Genomic DNA, 15,079 nt, shown 5'->3' on the forward strand with positions numbered 1-15,079 from the left:
CCATAAACAGCGAAAATATCTCTGGCGACACCTCACCCTCCTCACCTGGGCCCCCACCTGACGATCACTCCAATCCGCCACGTGTCCCCCTCGCAGAATCTAAAAACGACCACACACGACGCGCTAGATCTCTCCACCCCGCATCGTAATAAACCAGAAACTCATTGTCGTTCGCGCCCAAATTACCAACCTGCCCCTCCCTATATAACCATAAAGCCCCCCTCTCCGATCTCTCTCCGTCCCCCACTGTTTGTTCTCTCTCTCTCTCCTAGAGTAGCTGAACCAAACCCGCCAATATGAGCTAGCGATCCAAAACCGAGAAAGCCCTAGCCCTGCGTCTTCCCTTTGCCCTAGGGCTTGGTGATTTCCGATTTCGTTTAATTTGCTGTGGGGTTTCGATTCGAGGCATGTTGGGGTGAGAGTATTAGGGGGAATCGGAGAAGAAGAAGAAGAAGAAGGAAGAGATGTATAGAGAGCGAGGGTCGGGTGGGTCGAAGATGACGGAGGTGGGGGCGGTTGATCGGAAGCGGATCAACGACGCCTTGGACAAGCAGCTGGAGCGATCGTCGCCGTCGACTTCTAGGGCTGCAATCAACGGCAAGGATGGCAGCAGTAATAAGCCTCTTATCATGGGGGGTAAGGGTTTGATATCTGATCATCGTAGAGACTCTCGCTCTGCCTCTGCTTCTCTATCCAAAACCAATTGCTCTGATGGTTTGACATTTTTTCTTTCTTTTTTCCCTATGTCCTATTCAATTTCTTACAATTTGGGCAAATTTGCTTTGCTCAAGATTTTTGAAAGAAAAAAAAAATCGTGTTTTTGTTCCCCAAAATTTGCTTTTAGATAAAGTTTTCGGATGGGGATGCATCTGGGGAGAGCATATTTTGATGCATATAGTGCACATTGTGATGTCAGCTGGGTTTGTGTCTATACTTTAGTTATCTGATGGTCCTATATTTAACAATGCATGGATTGTAAAGAGCATTCTTTTTATTTCGATGTAAAATGTTAGCGTGTTCAAAAGGATGAGTACAAAGTCTTGATAGACAGACTCACAGACAGCTCGTGTCCATAATTTCAATTTTATCTGATGGTGCTGCATGTAGTCATTTGTGTATAATATGCACGGATTTTGAAAGTCATTGAAACATGTAGTGGTAGTCATAGGGATGAACGCAAATTTTCGTATATAGTTTCACTGTTTTAACTTCACAGTCTCTGTTCAGCAAGCTCTCTGTAGAAAAGTTGTCATTTTATAACTCAGTTGTCTTTTTGTTCTTTATGTTGTTGCATTCCTTCCTTCACTTGATTTTATTGTTCTTTAAATGACTAGGTCTAGAATTCTGAGGTTACTGGGTATTTTGCACTGTTGGTAAAATTCACTAAGAAACATTTAGAAACTATTTTGCGTTTTCTTTTAATATTCTTAGAATTAGAAAGCGGTTCTTATTCAATTTTTTAGTCTTTGCAAGAGTTGATGATATGGCTTCTATAGGGAGTAATACCATACAGCTTAGTGTTAGTAACATTTCATAAAATCAAACTGCTGTGTCTTTTGATCCGGTGTTTAGTTCCCGCCTAGATGAAGAAGGCATTGTTCTTGAGGTTCCAAATTTGTTTCTTTTAATTAGGAGCAGCGTCCATTACAATAGAGAGCAACTTACTTATTGAACTTCATTCTCTTACAAGTGATTCTTTGCAAACTGTTGTGTCTGCCTACATATACTAAACAGCTTAAGATTAGTCTGCATTTACTTTGTATCTACGTACTATTATATTTCATTTGAGAAATAATATGTATATACTGTTTTTAAGAAAATGGAGAATACGCTATTAAGTAAGAAAAGGGTAATTATTTGTTTTCTACTATCTTATACTCAAAAGGAGATCTTTTTTTCTAATTTATTTATTTATTTATTTTACTTTGAACATCCATATACTGACCTCCTTACAAAGGACACAAGGAACTCCACTCTTGTGCATGAAAAAGATATATGTGCACTTTTATTTATTCATCTAATGTTTTTATTGCTCTGCTTCTCTTTTTTTTTTTTCTTTGCTGGTTTGGCTATTGATAGATATAGATTACTAGTTCCATAAAGAACTAACGGTGTATTTATATTGATTGTAGAGGAATCTGAAACAGATAGTGAAGAGTCAGATGTTAGTGGTTCAGATGGGGATGACACATCTTGGATATCATGGTTTTGCAATTTGAGAGGAAATGAGTTTTTTTGTGAAGTTGATGATGATTACATACAAGATGATTTCAACCTTTGTGGGCTAAGCAGCCAAGTTCCGTATTATGATTATGCACTTGATTTGATCTTGGATGTTGAGTCTTCACATGGTAAGCTTACCTTCAGTGTACTCAGCATTGTGCATCGTCAGTTTAATCATTATTGAGATTTATAGCTATAGCAACATATGGTAGAACCTATAGAACCAGGGAAATAGGCGTGTCGCACATCGCTTGCCTACACCCATAGCTGGCCTTAGTTAGTAGGGTGGAGGATGATATATAGATTCAAGACCAACTTCAAGCTCTCTAAAAAGCTTCTTTGAGTTTTTCAGCTCAAGTTGAAAAATTCAAGCCCATTAGTTGGAGCTGAGATTGGTTTTAGCTATACCAATCGTGAAATTGTATTTTGAAATTTTTGGATCCTAGTATTTATCTTGGGTGAGACTCGGTACAATAGCAAACTTTTACGTTCAGGCAGAATGACCAAATGTTAATCTTTCCCATTTGGTTTACCTTTCTGATGAATACTTTGCATCATTTGATATGATGCAGGTGATATGTTTACAGAAGAACAAAATGAATTAATTGAATCAGCAGCGGAGATGCTCTATGGTCTGATTCATGTACGATATATTTTGACCAGCAAGGGCATGGCTGCCATGGTGAGTTTCTTTTCTCCATTGTCTTTTCACAATTTCATGCTTTCTCAACTGTTACATATGGGCAGTTTTAGAATTGTGCTATTGGATGTGCAGCTAGACAAATACAAAAACTATGATTTCGGGAGATGTCCAAGAGTGTACTGCTGTGGACAACCCTGCCTCCCAGTTGGCCAATCAGACATCCCACGGTCAAGCACTGTAAAAATATACTGCCCCAAGTGTGAAGATATCTACTACCCTCGATCGAAGTATCAAGGTAGTATCCTTTGTATTTATAATTCTGCATTTGAAACTGCTGGCTGCGTATAAGCAGCTGGTAAGGCAAGATGGTGCTTACAAAATATTTTTTACACTGCTGCATTTTTTGTTCTGGTTACCATCAATAGTTCTGTTAGACTAGGCTATAAGGTTTTTCTTTTTACCCATGGTCTCCTGTTTTAATTTGGACCTAGGGTGCATTTTAATTTTTAGCTTGCACTACTAGCAACTCCAAGTAGCCAAAAATTGATTGAAAGATTGCACTAGGTTGCCCCCCTTAGTTAATGATTGGTGATCGAGGGCACCACTGGACCTAACCTACCATCATAATCTGATAAGTAGGTTTTGTTGTTAAATAGATGTAGATTAAAACTGGACTCTCAGTTTCTTTTATTTATTTATATATATATATATATATATATATATATGTATATATAATATTTTAAAATGTAAATGAAAGAACTTACTCTTCTCGTCAAACTCATTTCATCTGTGCATGGATTTTTGGGTGATGGTTAAAGGACATGAGTACTTTTGTGGCTAATTTAAAAGCTTGGTTTTATTCTATTTGTAAGATTCATCAGTTTTTTTTTTTTTTTTTTTTTCCTTTTAATAAAACTTTGTCAGTTGTTGCAGTAATATATTACTAAGACTGATGTGGTCATTTTCAATTTTTATATGGAAATTTGATTCTTGATTTTGTAAAAAGCATGAAACTTGGTGCATATTTAGGTACTACCTTGCCTATACAATAACATGACATGTGCTTTATGATTATAACATCATTGGCTTTGACTCGTTATCGGGGTCGGACACAATGCTCACTAGTTTTGCTAGCATTAATTCCTGAACTACTTAACTCTATTTAGACATTGACGGAGCCTATTTCGGAAGTACATTTCCTCACCTGTTCTTGATGACGTACGGGCACCTGAAGCCACAGAAGTCATCACAGAGCTATGTTCCAAGAGTGTTTGGCTTCAAGCTTCACAAGCCATGATGCTGAATTTTCAAGCTTGAGCTGGGGTTCATACAAGACTTCCTTCCCTCTGTCAGAAATGCTCTTGAGGATTCAGGGCAGGGTTACTCGGATATAAATTTAACTTTCATGTGTTCTCAATCCACTATAAATCAATTTGCAGCCATTCCAAGCTTCATTTTCCATTTGAGCTGCCTCTTGGTGAGCTTTTATAGAACTTATCCGGTTGGTTTTAGTATTAATAATTACTTTCTAGTGGTTTTCTGCCGACTTTTTTCTCTTCATTTTCATGTTAGCTCAGCTGGGATTACTGACATTTTGAGAATAGCCACCCGTCATCCCTATCTTATATTTTCAGAATGTTTTCTGTAGTCCCGTAATATTCTTGTCTAATGATTTTAGTTTGATCTGTCAAGTCAGCTGTAGGTTGTATGCACTTAACGTTGGAATATATTGTCATATATACCATCTACAATTCTACGTTCAGATATTTGTAATGTCTCTTTTTTGTTGCGATTTCATTGTTTAACCTATTGCTTTTATAGAAATAGATTTCTGCTTATAGAAATCCTTGTACTGATGCCAAATTCAAAGTTAGAAATACAAAGGGTGTAATGTTAAGTTAGCAAGTTTTTGGTGGTAGTCATTACTAAGTTGGTGTTTGCACATTAGGGCCAAAGGAAACAATGTAAACACTAAACACACCCTAACAAGAAGAAAGAAAACTGCACTTGTTTTTCACCCAGATAGGTGGGACCGAAACTCATTGTACTTGGTGGCAGTGTCATGCACTAGAAACCCAAATCAGCTTTCCATAACGAAGTTCACCGTTGATTTTTATTGTCTGTACTCTGTACAAGTCCGAAGGTTTTAGTTCTCCAAATTGGGTTCAAAATATTGAGGTCAATGCGAAACCTTGCCAATTGCGTCGTAGGATGACCTTTAGGCTTATCAACCCCAAGGGCTACGCCTATGATAGCACCAATAGCCTCTCCAACCCTCTCGGACTTCACAACAGGAGGTCAGTTCTTTAATCGGAACCAAATCTTAAGGCCTTGTTTGTTTTACGGAAGTGAGGAGTTGGGTAAAAAAAAGTTATTCATTTCCTATGTTTGGTGTGCATAAGAAAATGAACAATTTCCTTTAAGAATGGAAAATATGGGGGAAGGTGATGCCTCCCATCATTCATTTTCCTTTCTACCTTCCCAACATTAATTAAATAATATAGTTACATATTTTTGTTGAAAATTATTATTGACAATTTTATTCAAAAAATTTATGAGATTTGTATAATTCTATATTTTAATACATGAGGATATAAATGAAATCTTAATATGATTTAGCTTATTTTCATTGCACAAACCAATCACTAAGATTGAAACACACATGTTTTTGTTGCTTTCCCAACGTTTTCAAACAGCGGAAAGGAAAACATACGTCCCACTAGTTTTCCTTTTCCATATGAAATACAAAGGAATTGATTTCATTTCCGTGAACCTTGCAAAGAAGCCGTAGTAGGACTTGAATGTCCGTACGACGGACAGAAGATGAATCTTTTTATATATTATTAGATAAATAAATAATTCGTACATGTGATGATATTCACTCGATGAATCTTTTTATATATCATCACTCATTTTTCTCTTAAAAATACTGTTCACACTTCATACTCTTTTTTTTTTTTAGGTTACAAAAAGTTTGAAGAGAGGAAGACATTATACACCTCCGCGCTATGGAATACCTACAACATTGACCTCGAATGATTGACGTGAAGTTTCTTTTTATTTATTTATTTTATATATATATATATAAATGACTGACGTGAAGTTATGAATTTTTGCGGAAGATTTACAAATTGCGTGAACCAATCCAGAACTATTGGCAGCGAGGATCAAATTTGGATTGCGGTTCAATTACAAGTACGTCCATAACAATTGAACCAACCCACATTGGTACTTTCTTTTTGTATCCTTGTTGAAGGTAGAAATGAAGTGTTAATGACTTAATAGATTTTTTTTTTTTTTCCAAAGCCGGATGCACTTATTCGCTGGGTTTTCAATTTCCTGTTGAAACCCACGTGTCAAATTCCGGTGCTCTGCGCTTTCCATTTCCGGTTGGAGCTCATATAAATCATCAGTCTCAGGGTTTTAACAGAGCAGAGCCTGAGAGGTCGAAACCCTAAACCATGGCCTCCTCCTCCTCCTACCCCGAAACCCTAGACGCCCTCCTCTCATCCATATGCAATCTCATACCCATCCGCCTTGAATCCACCAACTACTTCATCTGGTCTCGTCGCATGACCATCATCTTCAATGCCCACGGCCTCCGCGGCTACGTCGACGGCTCCATCAAGACCCCCGACAAATTCGCCCTCAACGCCCAAGGCGAGCCCACCGCGCAGCTCACCTCCGACTTCAAGCTCTGGCGCCGCTACGACGCCGGCGTCAAGGTCGTCATCAACGCCACGCTCTCCTCGTCGGCGCTGCCGCACATCATCGGCTCCGACACGGCCAGGGACCTGTGGCTGACGCTGGAGCGGCGGTTCACGTCGATGTCGAATTTCAATATCTTGAAGTACAGGTCTGATCTGCAGACGATTACGAAGGGAGGCGACTCGGTGACTGTGTATGTGGGGAGGATCGATGAGATTAGGACGAAGCTGGCCGGGTTTTCGGTGATGATGGACGACGCGGAGATGATTGGTCACGCTCTGAGGGGGTTGCCGGAGGAGTATGAGGCGTTTCGGAACTCGATTACGGCGAGGAATGAGCCGCTGCTGTTGAATGAGTTTTATGTGCTGCTGCTGGCCGAGGAGGCTTCTATTTTGGCCGGGAATCAGTGACAGAGAGTTTTCAGTTTTGGATTTCGGAATGGTAATGAGCTCTGCTTGTAAGTGTGAATGTCTCATTTCGTTTCGTTTAGGTGATAGTGGATCCAGTAGGTGTGTTTTGTTGATGATCAGTGAAGAAATACTGGGTTATATCCTTTCGGTTAATAAATTTGATGTTTATATCTTCTCTATTTATGCCGATTAGCTATTATTTGTGTGCATCTATGAGTTATACTACGTTGTTTAGGTGATTTTGACATATACTAGTGTGTTGACTGTTGATTACTTGGCTGATCAATTTATGGTCTCCCCAGTTGGATGATCAACTTTCTTTGTTAAGCCAGTGTGTGTACAATTGAAGTGATGCTTGAGGGTAAATATAATTACACATTTACAGCATGAAATGAGGGAGAAATATTCTTTCCTTTGGGTATAGGCTTTCTCAACTGTTACATATGGGCACTTCTAGAATTGTGTTATTGGATGTACAGCTAGACAAATACAAGAACTATGATTTCAGGAGATGTCCAAGAGTGTACTGCTGTGGACAACCCTGCTTACCAGTTGGCCAATCAGACATCCCACGGTCAAGCACTGTAAAAATATACTGCCCCCAAGTGTGAAGATATCTACTACCCTCGATCAAAGTATCAAGGTAGTATCCTTTGTATTTATAATTCTGCATTTGAAACTGCTGGCCGAATATAAGCAGCTGGTATGGCAAGATGCTGCTTACAAAATACTTTTTATACTGCTGCTTTTTTTTGTTCTGGTTACCATCCCATGGTTCTGTTTGGCTAGGCTATAAGGTTTTTCTTTTTACCCTTGGTCTTCTGTTTTAATTTGGACCTGGGGTGCATTTTAGTTTTTAACTTGCACTACTAGAAACTCCAAGTAGCCAAAAATTGATGGAAAGTTTGTACTAAGTTGCCCCCCTTAGTTAATGATTGGTGATCAAGGGCACCACTGGACCTAACCTACCATCATACAGCCTGAGAAGTAGGTTTTGTTGTTAAATAGATGTAGGTTGAAACTGGACTTTCAGTTTCTTTCATTTATATTTATTATATATATATATATATATATATATATATATATATATAGATATATATATATATATATATTTAGAAGGTAAATGAAAGAACTTACACTTTTCGTCAAACTCATTTCATCTGTGCATGGATTTGTGGGTGATGTTTAAAGGACATGAGTACTTTTTTGGCTAATTTAAAAGCTTGGTTTTATTCTATCTGTAAGCTTTATTTTTTCTTTAATAAACCTTTGTCAGTTGTCGCAGTAATATATTACTAAGACTGATGTAGTCATTTTCAATTTTTATATGGAAATTTGATTCTTGATTTTGTTAAAAGCGCGAAACTTGATGCATATTTAGGTAGTACCAAATCATGACATGTGCTTTATGATTATAACATCATTGGCTTTGACTCGTTTTCAGGGTCGGACACAATACTCACTAGTTTTGCTAGCATTAGTTCCTGAACTACTTAACTCTATTTAGACATTGACGGAGCCTATTTCGGAAGTACATTTCCTCACCTGTTCTTGATGACATACGGGCACCTGAAGCCACGGAAGCCATCACAGAGCTATGTTCCAAGAGTGTTTGGCTTCAAGCTTCACAAGCCATGATGCCAAATTTTCAAGCTTGAACTGGGGTTCATACAAGACTTCCTTCCCTCTGTCAGAAATGCTCTTGAGGATTCAGGGCAGGGTTACTCGGATATAAATTTTAACTTTCATGTGTTCTCGATCCACTATAAATCAATTTGCAGCCATTCCAAGCTTCATTTTTCCATTTTAGCTGCCTCTTGGTGGGCTTTTATAGAACTTATCCGGTTGGTTTTAGTATTAATAATTACTTTTCTAGTGGTTTTCTGCCGACTTTTTTCTCTCTTCATTTTCATGTTAGCTCAGCTGGGATTATTGACACTTTGAGAATAGCCACCCCTCATCCCCATCTTATATTTTCAGAGTGTATTCTGTAATATTCTTGTCTAATGATTTTGGTTTGATCTGTCAAGTCAGCTGTTGGTTGTATGCACTTAATGTTGGAATATGTTGTCATATATACCATCTACAATTCTACGTGCTGATATTTTCAATGTCTCCCTCTTTTCTTTCATTTTCATTGTTTAACCTATAGCTTCTGTAAAAATAGAATTCTGCTTTCGAAAATCCTTGTACTGAAGCCAAATTCAAAATTCGAAATACAAAGGGTGTACTGTCAACTTGGTAAATTTTTGCTTGGATTTGCATGCTGTTCCAGAGGACATGAGACGGGTTAAGTTAGTGTTTGCAAATTAGGGCCCAAAGAAATAAGGCAGACACTCCCTAGTCCCTAACAAGAAGAAAGAAAGCTGCACTTGATTGGGACCGGAACTCATTACGCTTGGCGCCATCGTAATGCACTGGTAACCCAAATCAGCTTTCCATAACCAAGTACGCCTTTGATAAAGTTCTTGGTTTTCAAATTGGGTTCAAAATATCGAGATCAATAGCACCAATAACCTCTCCAACCCTCTCGGACTTCATAATATGAGGCCGGTTCTTCAATTGGAACCAAATTCCAAGGGTTTGCAAAGGAACCGAACCGTGATAGGACTTAAATGACCGTTGTATGGGCAGAAGATGAATTCGTTTCGATATAATTAGATAAATAAATAATTCTTATAGATGATGATATTCACACTAATTTTTCTCTTAAAAATTCCGTTCACACTCTCTTTTGTATATTCCACTATGAAGAGAGAATGACCCGAGGGGCTTGCTCTAGTGAAAAACCTGACTAGGCTTTCAAGTTGGGTGAATGTGAGCTGGATACTCAAAGAGGTCCAGTGTTCGATCATCTGCAGTGGCGGATCCAGGATTCGAGAGTTGTTTAGGCTAATTAGAAATAGGGAAAAATTCACCAACGGTGTCTGGACACTTAGGGGACTTTCAGAATGATACCTGAACTTACAAAGTTATCAATGTGATACGTGGACTTATTTTTTCGTATCAACGTCGTACCTACGACCAATTTCCGTCACGGAGCCGTTAAATTTTGCACGTGCATCGCACGTGAGTCACTTAATGAAGACAAAAAGATCGATTTACCCTAAAAAGTTTTTTTTTTCTTTTATTTTCTTTCTTTCTTTCTTTATTCTTCTTCTTCTTTCTTTGTTTCTTTCTTTCTTCTTTTTCTTTTTTGGTTTCTTTTTCCCCTGATTTGAATCATCAAGATTCACAATCATCTTGCTCGTCCGATTCCCACTGCCACTGCGTCTCAATCCACCTTCATGCACCGCAGATGTTTCTGGTTCCCCCCACTTCAAATCCTACAGCAAACTGAATTGTGCACTGAGGCTTTGCCGCTCACTCCGAGTTCATCCCCGCCGTCGCCGACTTAGCCACCACCACTCTCGTTCTCTCCTCCAATCCCCTTTTATACACCATTGATCAGAAACTCAGACCCCACCATCCCTCCACTCTCAAATCACAGCTCCAATCCCACCCCGCCATCCTCTCCGTCATTCCCGACATGCAACACACCTCCACACCATCCTCACCTACAACTTCATCGGTCTAGCCGACAATTTCGGCCTCTAGCCCAACTTCGATCAGAGGCAATTGTAGGGTTAGGTTGAGAGTGAAAGCAGAGGCAGATGATACCGACGGAGGTCTGGAAAACGAGGATGCAGAGGGTTAGGTTGCCCATTGCTAAAGAGGACGAGGATGAAGAAGAAGAGGACCATGAGGAAGAAAGAGGGTTTCGCCGGAGATCAAGAAAGAAAATGGGCTCTATGGGCGTGGCAATGGAATTGGTTAAACTGATCGACCGGTGTGGTTTGGTATTGGTTGCGGTGGTGTTGGCAAGGAGAGGGGGAGAGAATAAAGAAAACTAAAAAGAAGAAGAAGAAGAAAGAAAGAAAGAAAAGAAAAGAAAAAAAAAAAAACTTTTGAGGGTAAATTGGTCTTTTTGTCTTCATTAAGTGACTCACGTGCGATGCACGTGCAAAATTTAACGGCTCCGTGACTGAAATTAGTCGTAGGTACGACATTAATACGAAAAAATGAGTCCAGGTATCACATTGATAACTTTGTAAATTCAGGTATTATTCTGAAAGTCCCCTAAGTGTCTAGACACTGTTGGTGAATTTTTCCCTTAGAAGTACACTAATTTTTTTTTATTTTTTTTTATTTTTAGGTTTGAAGCCCAGTGGGAGGCTTATTCTCACGCCTTTATTATTTTCAATCAAAACATACAACGTAGGGGACATAAAACCAAACCCCGTAAATTAAAAACTACAAGCATACGTTGGTTGTAAAACAACAATAAACTAACTAAATCGTATCCTTCAAGACCCACTCACTTCAAACTCAGCAATCACAGAATCATTATCAATGCTATCGGCAAATTCTTTTTCGATGTAGAGAACCATCAAATCATCAAGAAACTCATCTTCTATCTTGTTTTGAAGTTATTAACTTGCAGCAGATTTTAATGTCAAATTATGTGTATAAAACAGGCTAAAGAATATAAAATTAGTAACACTAACCAAATGGAAAGGGCATCAACACTCAATAGCAGTCAATTAAGTCCGAAACGCTGCGATAAGGATCAAACTCAGGAGTTGAGCATTAGTTAGCCTTATAATATTAAATAGCTCCCCTTCTTTCTATCGTGGCCTCTGACAGTTCAGCCTCATATAATCTACACAAACACTATACACAAGCAAGACATATTTAAAAGAGATAACCGACTAAGCCGAGTGAAACAAACCCAAAACTGATATCCCTTAAACAAATCCAACGATCTCAATCATCAACTTATACCCAAAACTCAAAATCCCAATTCACAATTACATGGAGGCCCAAAACTGCTCCAGAAACCCAAGCATTCACTCGGTCACTCCAGTCTACAAGAAGCCAAGAAACTTTGCAAATTTGCAAGTGAAATGGAATATACCTAGAATCAAAACATAAGTGGTCAAGTGGCTCTGAGGTTAAATTTGGTTCTTAAATTAGTGAGATAGCATAGCGATGCAAATGATTAATAAAAAAGTGGAGCAACCCAGTGAACACACATTAAGAAAATCGAACAAGATAAGAAATTGGCGTAAAGGAGAGTGAGAGAAACCTTGGGCAGTTGGGCATTAGATCGGGCAATGGAAGGGAGAGGTGGAGAAGAAAAGGCTGAGGGTTTGATATTTCCGTTGAGTAAAAAATAGGCGAGGAGGGCAGGAGGCGAAGAGAGGAGAGAAGCACTTGACATCTCGACCACAGAGGAGAGAAGTGACCTGCTGTGGATGCGTTTACCTCCCCTATTCTTTTTTTCTTTGGGTATGGGCTGAAATTAGACATATATATATACACACACACACACACATTTGGTCGTTTTTTGCCAAAAAAAATTGTTTAGGCTTGAGCCCATATAGCCCATCACTTACATCTGCCCCTGATTATCTGCTTATGAAAAACACCTCATGATGAGAATTTTATCCAAATCAGGTCTCGGCTCGTAATGGTAACATACTTTGCAATTATTTCGGTAATTTAAAAAAAAAAAACCCAAAATCTTTTAATGAAGTGTGAGTGTGTGACTCTGTTGAGTACTTGAGTAGTATTAAAAAAAATAAAAAATCGAGTGTTAATAGTGTTTTGGTTACCAAATCCGGATGAACCTAATCGCTGGTTTTTCATTTACCCCGTTGAAAGCCACGTGTCAAAATCCGGTGCCCTGCGGTCTCCGTTTTCCGTCGGAGCTCATATAAATCATCGGTCTACAGAGCAGAGGCACAGAGGTCGAAACCCTAAACCATGGCCGCTTCATCTCCTACCTCCTCCTCCTACCCGGAAACCCCAGACGTCCTCCTCTCATCCATATGTAATCTCATGCCCATACGCCTCGAATCCACCAACTACTTCATCTGGTCTCATCTCATGACCACCATCTTCACCGCCCACGGCCTCCGCGGCTACGTCGACGGCACCATCAAAACCCCCGACAAATTCGCCCTCAACGCCCAAGGCGAGCCCACCGCGCAGCTCACCTCCGACTTCAGGCTCTGGCGCCGCTACGACGCCGGCGTCAAGGTCGTCATCAACGCCACGCTGTCCTCGTCGGCGCTGCCGCACATCATCGGGGCCGACACGGCCAGGGACCTGTGGCTGACGCTGGAGCGGCGGTTCACGTCGATGTCGAATTTCAACATCATGAAGTACAGGTCTGATCTGCAGACGATTACCAAGGGAGGCGACTCGGTGAATGTGTACGTGGGGAGGATTGATGAGATTAGGACGAAGCTGGCCGGGTTTTCGGTGATGATGGACGACGCGGAGATGATTGGTCATGCTCTGAGGGGGTTGCCGGAGGAGTATGAGGCGTTTCGGAACTCGATTACGGCGAGGAATGAGCCGCTGCTGTTGAATGAGTTTTATGTGCTGTTGCTGGCGGAGGAGGCCTCTATTTTGGCCGGGATTCAGTGACAAGAGAGTTTCGAGTTTCGGATTTCCAGTGGTACTGGGAATGGTGAAGAGCTCTCTGCTTGTAAGTGTATGTTTAAATGTTTCGGTTCATTTTAGGTGGTAGTTGAATTGTGATTACTGGATCCAGTAGGTGTGTTATTTTGATGATCAGTGGAGATTTACTGGGTTATATCCTTTCGATTAATAAATTTGATGTTTATATCTTTGTTGTTTATGCCGAGTAGCCATCGTTTGTGTGCATCTATGAGTTATACTACGTTGTTTCGGTGATTTTGACATATACTAGTGTGTTGCCTACTTAACTGATCAATTTATGGTCCCCGGATAATAGTTTGGGCGATTTTGACATGTACTAGAATGTTGACCGATCATTTTATGGTACCCGGGTGGATGATCAACTTGCTTTGTTATAAGCCAATGTATGTAAAATTGAACTGATACTTGAGGGTAAATATAATTGCACATTTAGAGTTTAATCATAAGATGAAATGAGGGAGAAACATTCTTTACTTTGGGTATAGGCTTGTTATAGGAAAATATGCAGCTCTTAGACACTTGAAAATGAGCATTGGTGTTTGCAAAAGCATTATTTCTATAATGGAGAGGCAAGCTTCGAAGCTTGCAACATCAAGGTCCAAGGATAGTGAAGTGACCATGATGAATGTTATTCCTCCATAGAACTAATTCAACCAACATATTTGGTGATCTTGTCAGTTATGCAATGTCATTTTAGTTGCCTTTTTCTTTTTGGATTTTTTCATACTCTGGTTTTGAGCATTTGCTTTTTGATATACTGCCAGTGTCTTGTCAGTGCTGTTTTTCTGTGTATAATTGTATATTTTGGTCATGTTATGCCTGATATGATGGTTTTGAATTGTCTACCAATTTCATTTTCATTCTTATACGTCATATATGGATGTATTTCATTCTTAATCAAGAGAAATGTTTTTGCTGAACCAAGAATGATGATATTGTTTCACTTAATGTGAGAAAAAAAAATTAATTGAAGGTCAAATGGTGATACACAGAAACATGAGGGATCTGGCCTTTTGTGTTACACCTTTCAAATCACGTTCCTGATATAAAACATGAAGTTGATTTTCCTACCGTAAACCCACAGTTGAAGGATGAGAAATGTTGCAGTGGTAAAACCCTCTCCCAGCTACTTGCTAAGGTCGGTTGCTTCAGTGGTAAAAGTCAATACCCTCTGCTAGATATCAGAGGTTGCTTCAGTTACCCTCGGCCAGGTATCAGAGGTTGCTTCAGTGGTAAAAGTCAATACCCTCTGTTAGATATCAGAGGTTGCTGCAGTCGTAAATTTGACCTGGCTACTCTCAAGGGACAGTCTTTAGGGTTACTAAAGCTTGGTAAGCACTCCAAAGTTAGTGGTAGCTGTTAGTGGCACTCTACACTCCAAGGTTATTGTGTTATTATTGCAAAATTTAACAAATACATTCTGGGAGTGCTAATAACGTTTCCGTAGACACACAATACACACTGTTAGATATAAACAAATGATTACCACCACCAAATGCCCAAGGAAACTCATCCCTTATCATTATTGAACTACTGTAGCAGCAAGTAGCCATGTTGCAGACACTGTTTCACTTGCCTAATG

The 15,079-nt window shown here is 39.5% G+C and overlaps 1 protein-coding gene across 5 annotated transcripts; it reads left to right on the top strand.

The window, feature by feature from the left end:
• Positions 1-214: 214 nt before the first annotated feature.
• LOC112179694 (putative casein kinase II subunit beta-4) lies at positions 215-9,078 on the top strand. Of its 5 annotated transcripts, none has more exons than XM_024318158.2 (5): positions 215-714; positions 2,133-2,351; positions 2,796-2,905; positions 2,999-3,164; positions 8,492-9,078. In XM_024318158.2, the coding sequence occupies exons 1-5, from the start codon at positions 465-467 to the stop codon at positions 8,620-8,622; spliced, it is 876 nt and encodes a 291-aa protein (XP_024173926.1). In that variant the 5' UTR covers positions 215-464; the 3' UTR covers positions 8,623-9,078. The 5 variants fall into 5 exon arrangements, with proteins under 5 accessions (XP_024173926.1, XP_040367959.1, XP_024173923.1 ...); XM_040512025.1 differs by lacking the exon at positions 8,492-9,078 and adding an exon at positions 4,001-4,047 and having other exon boundaries at positions 217-714; XM_024318155.2 differs by lacking the exon at positions 8,492-9,078 and adding an exon at positions 4,033-4,641 and having other exon boundaries at positions 220-714.
• Positions 9,079-15,079: the final 6,001 nt, after the last annotated feature.

The sequence above is a fragment of the Rosa chinensis genome, chromosome 7, assembly GCF_002994745.2.
Source record: "Rosa chinensis cultivar Old Blush chromosome 7, RchiOBHm-V2, whole genome shotgun sequence".
In the NCBI taxonomy this organism is placed as follows: domain Eukaryota; kingdom Viridiplantae; phylum Streptophyta; class Magnoliopsida; order Rosales; family Rosaceae; genus Rosa; species Rosa chinensis.

Excerpts from the sequence above, each read along its gene's own strand:
- LOC112179694 (XM_024318158.2), top strand. The coding sequence starts at position 465 with ATGTATAGAGAGCGAGGGTCGGGTGGGTCGAAGATGACGGAGGTGGGG. Across the intron at positions 2,906-2,998 it reads GCAAGGGCATGGCTGCCATG|CTAGACAAATACAAAAACTA; the intron begins GTGAGTTTCTTT and ends TTGGATGTGCAG. Across the intron at positions 3,165-8,491 it reads TCGATCGAAGTATCAAGGTA|ACATTGACGGAGCCTATTTC; the intron begins GTATCCTTTGTA and ends AACTCTATTTAG.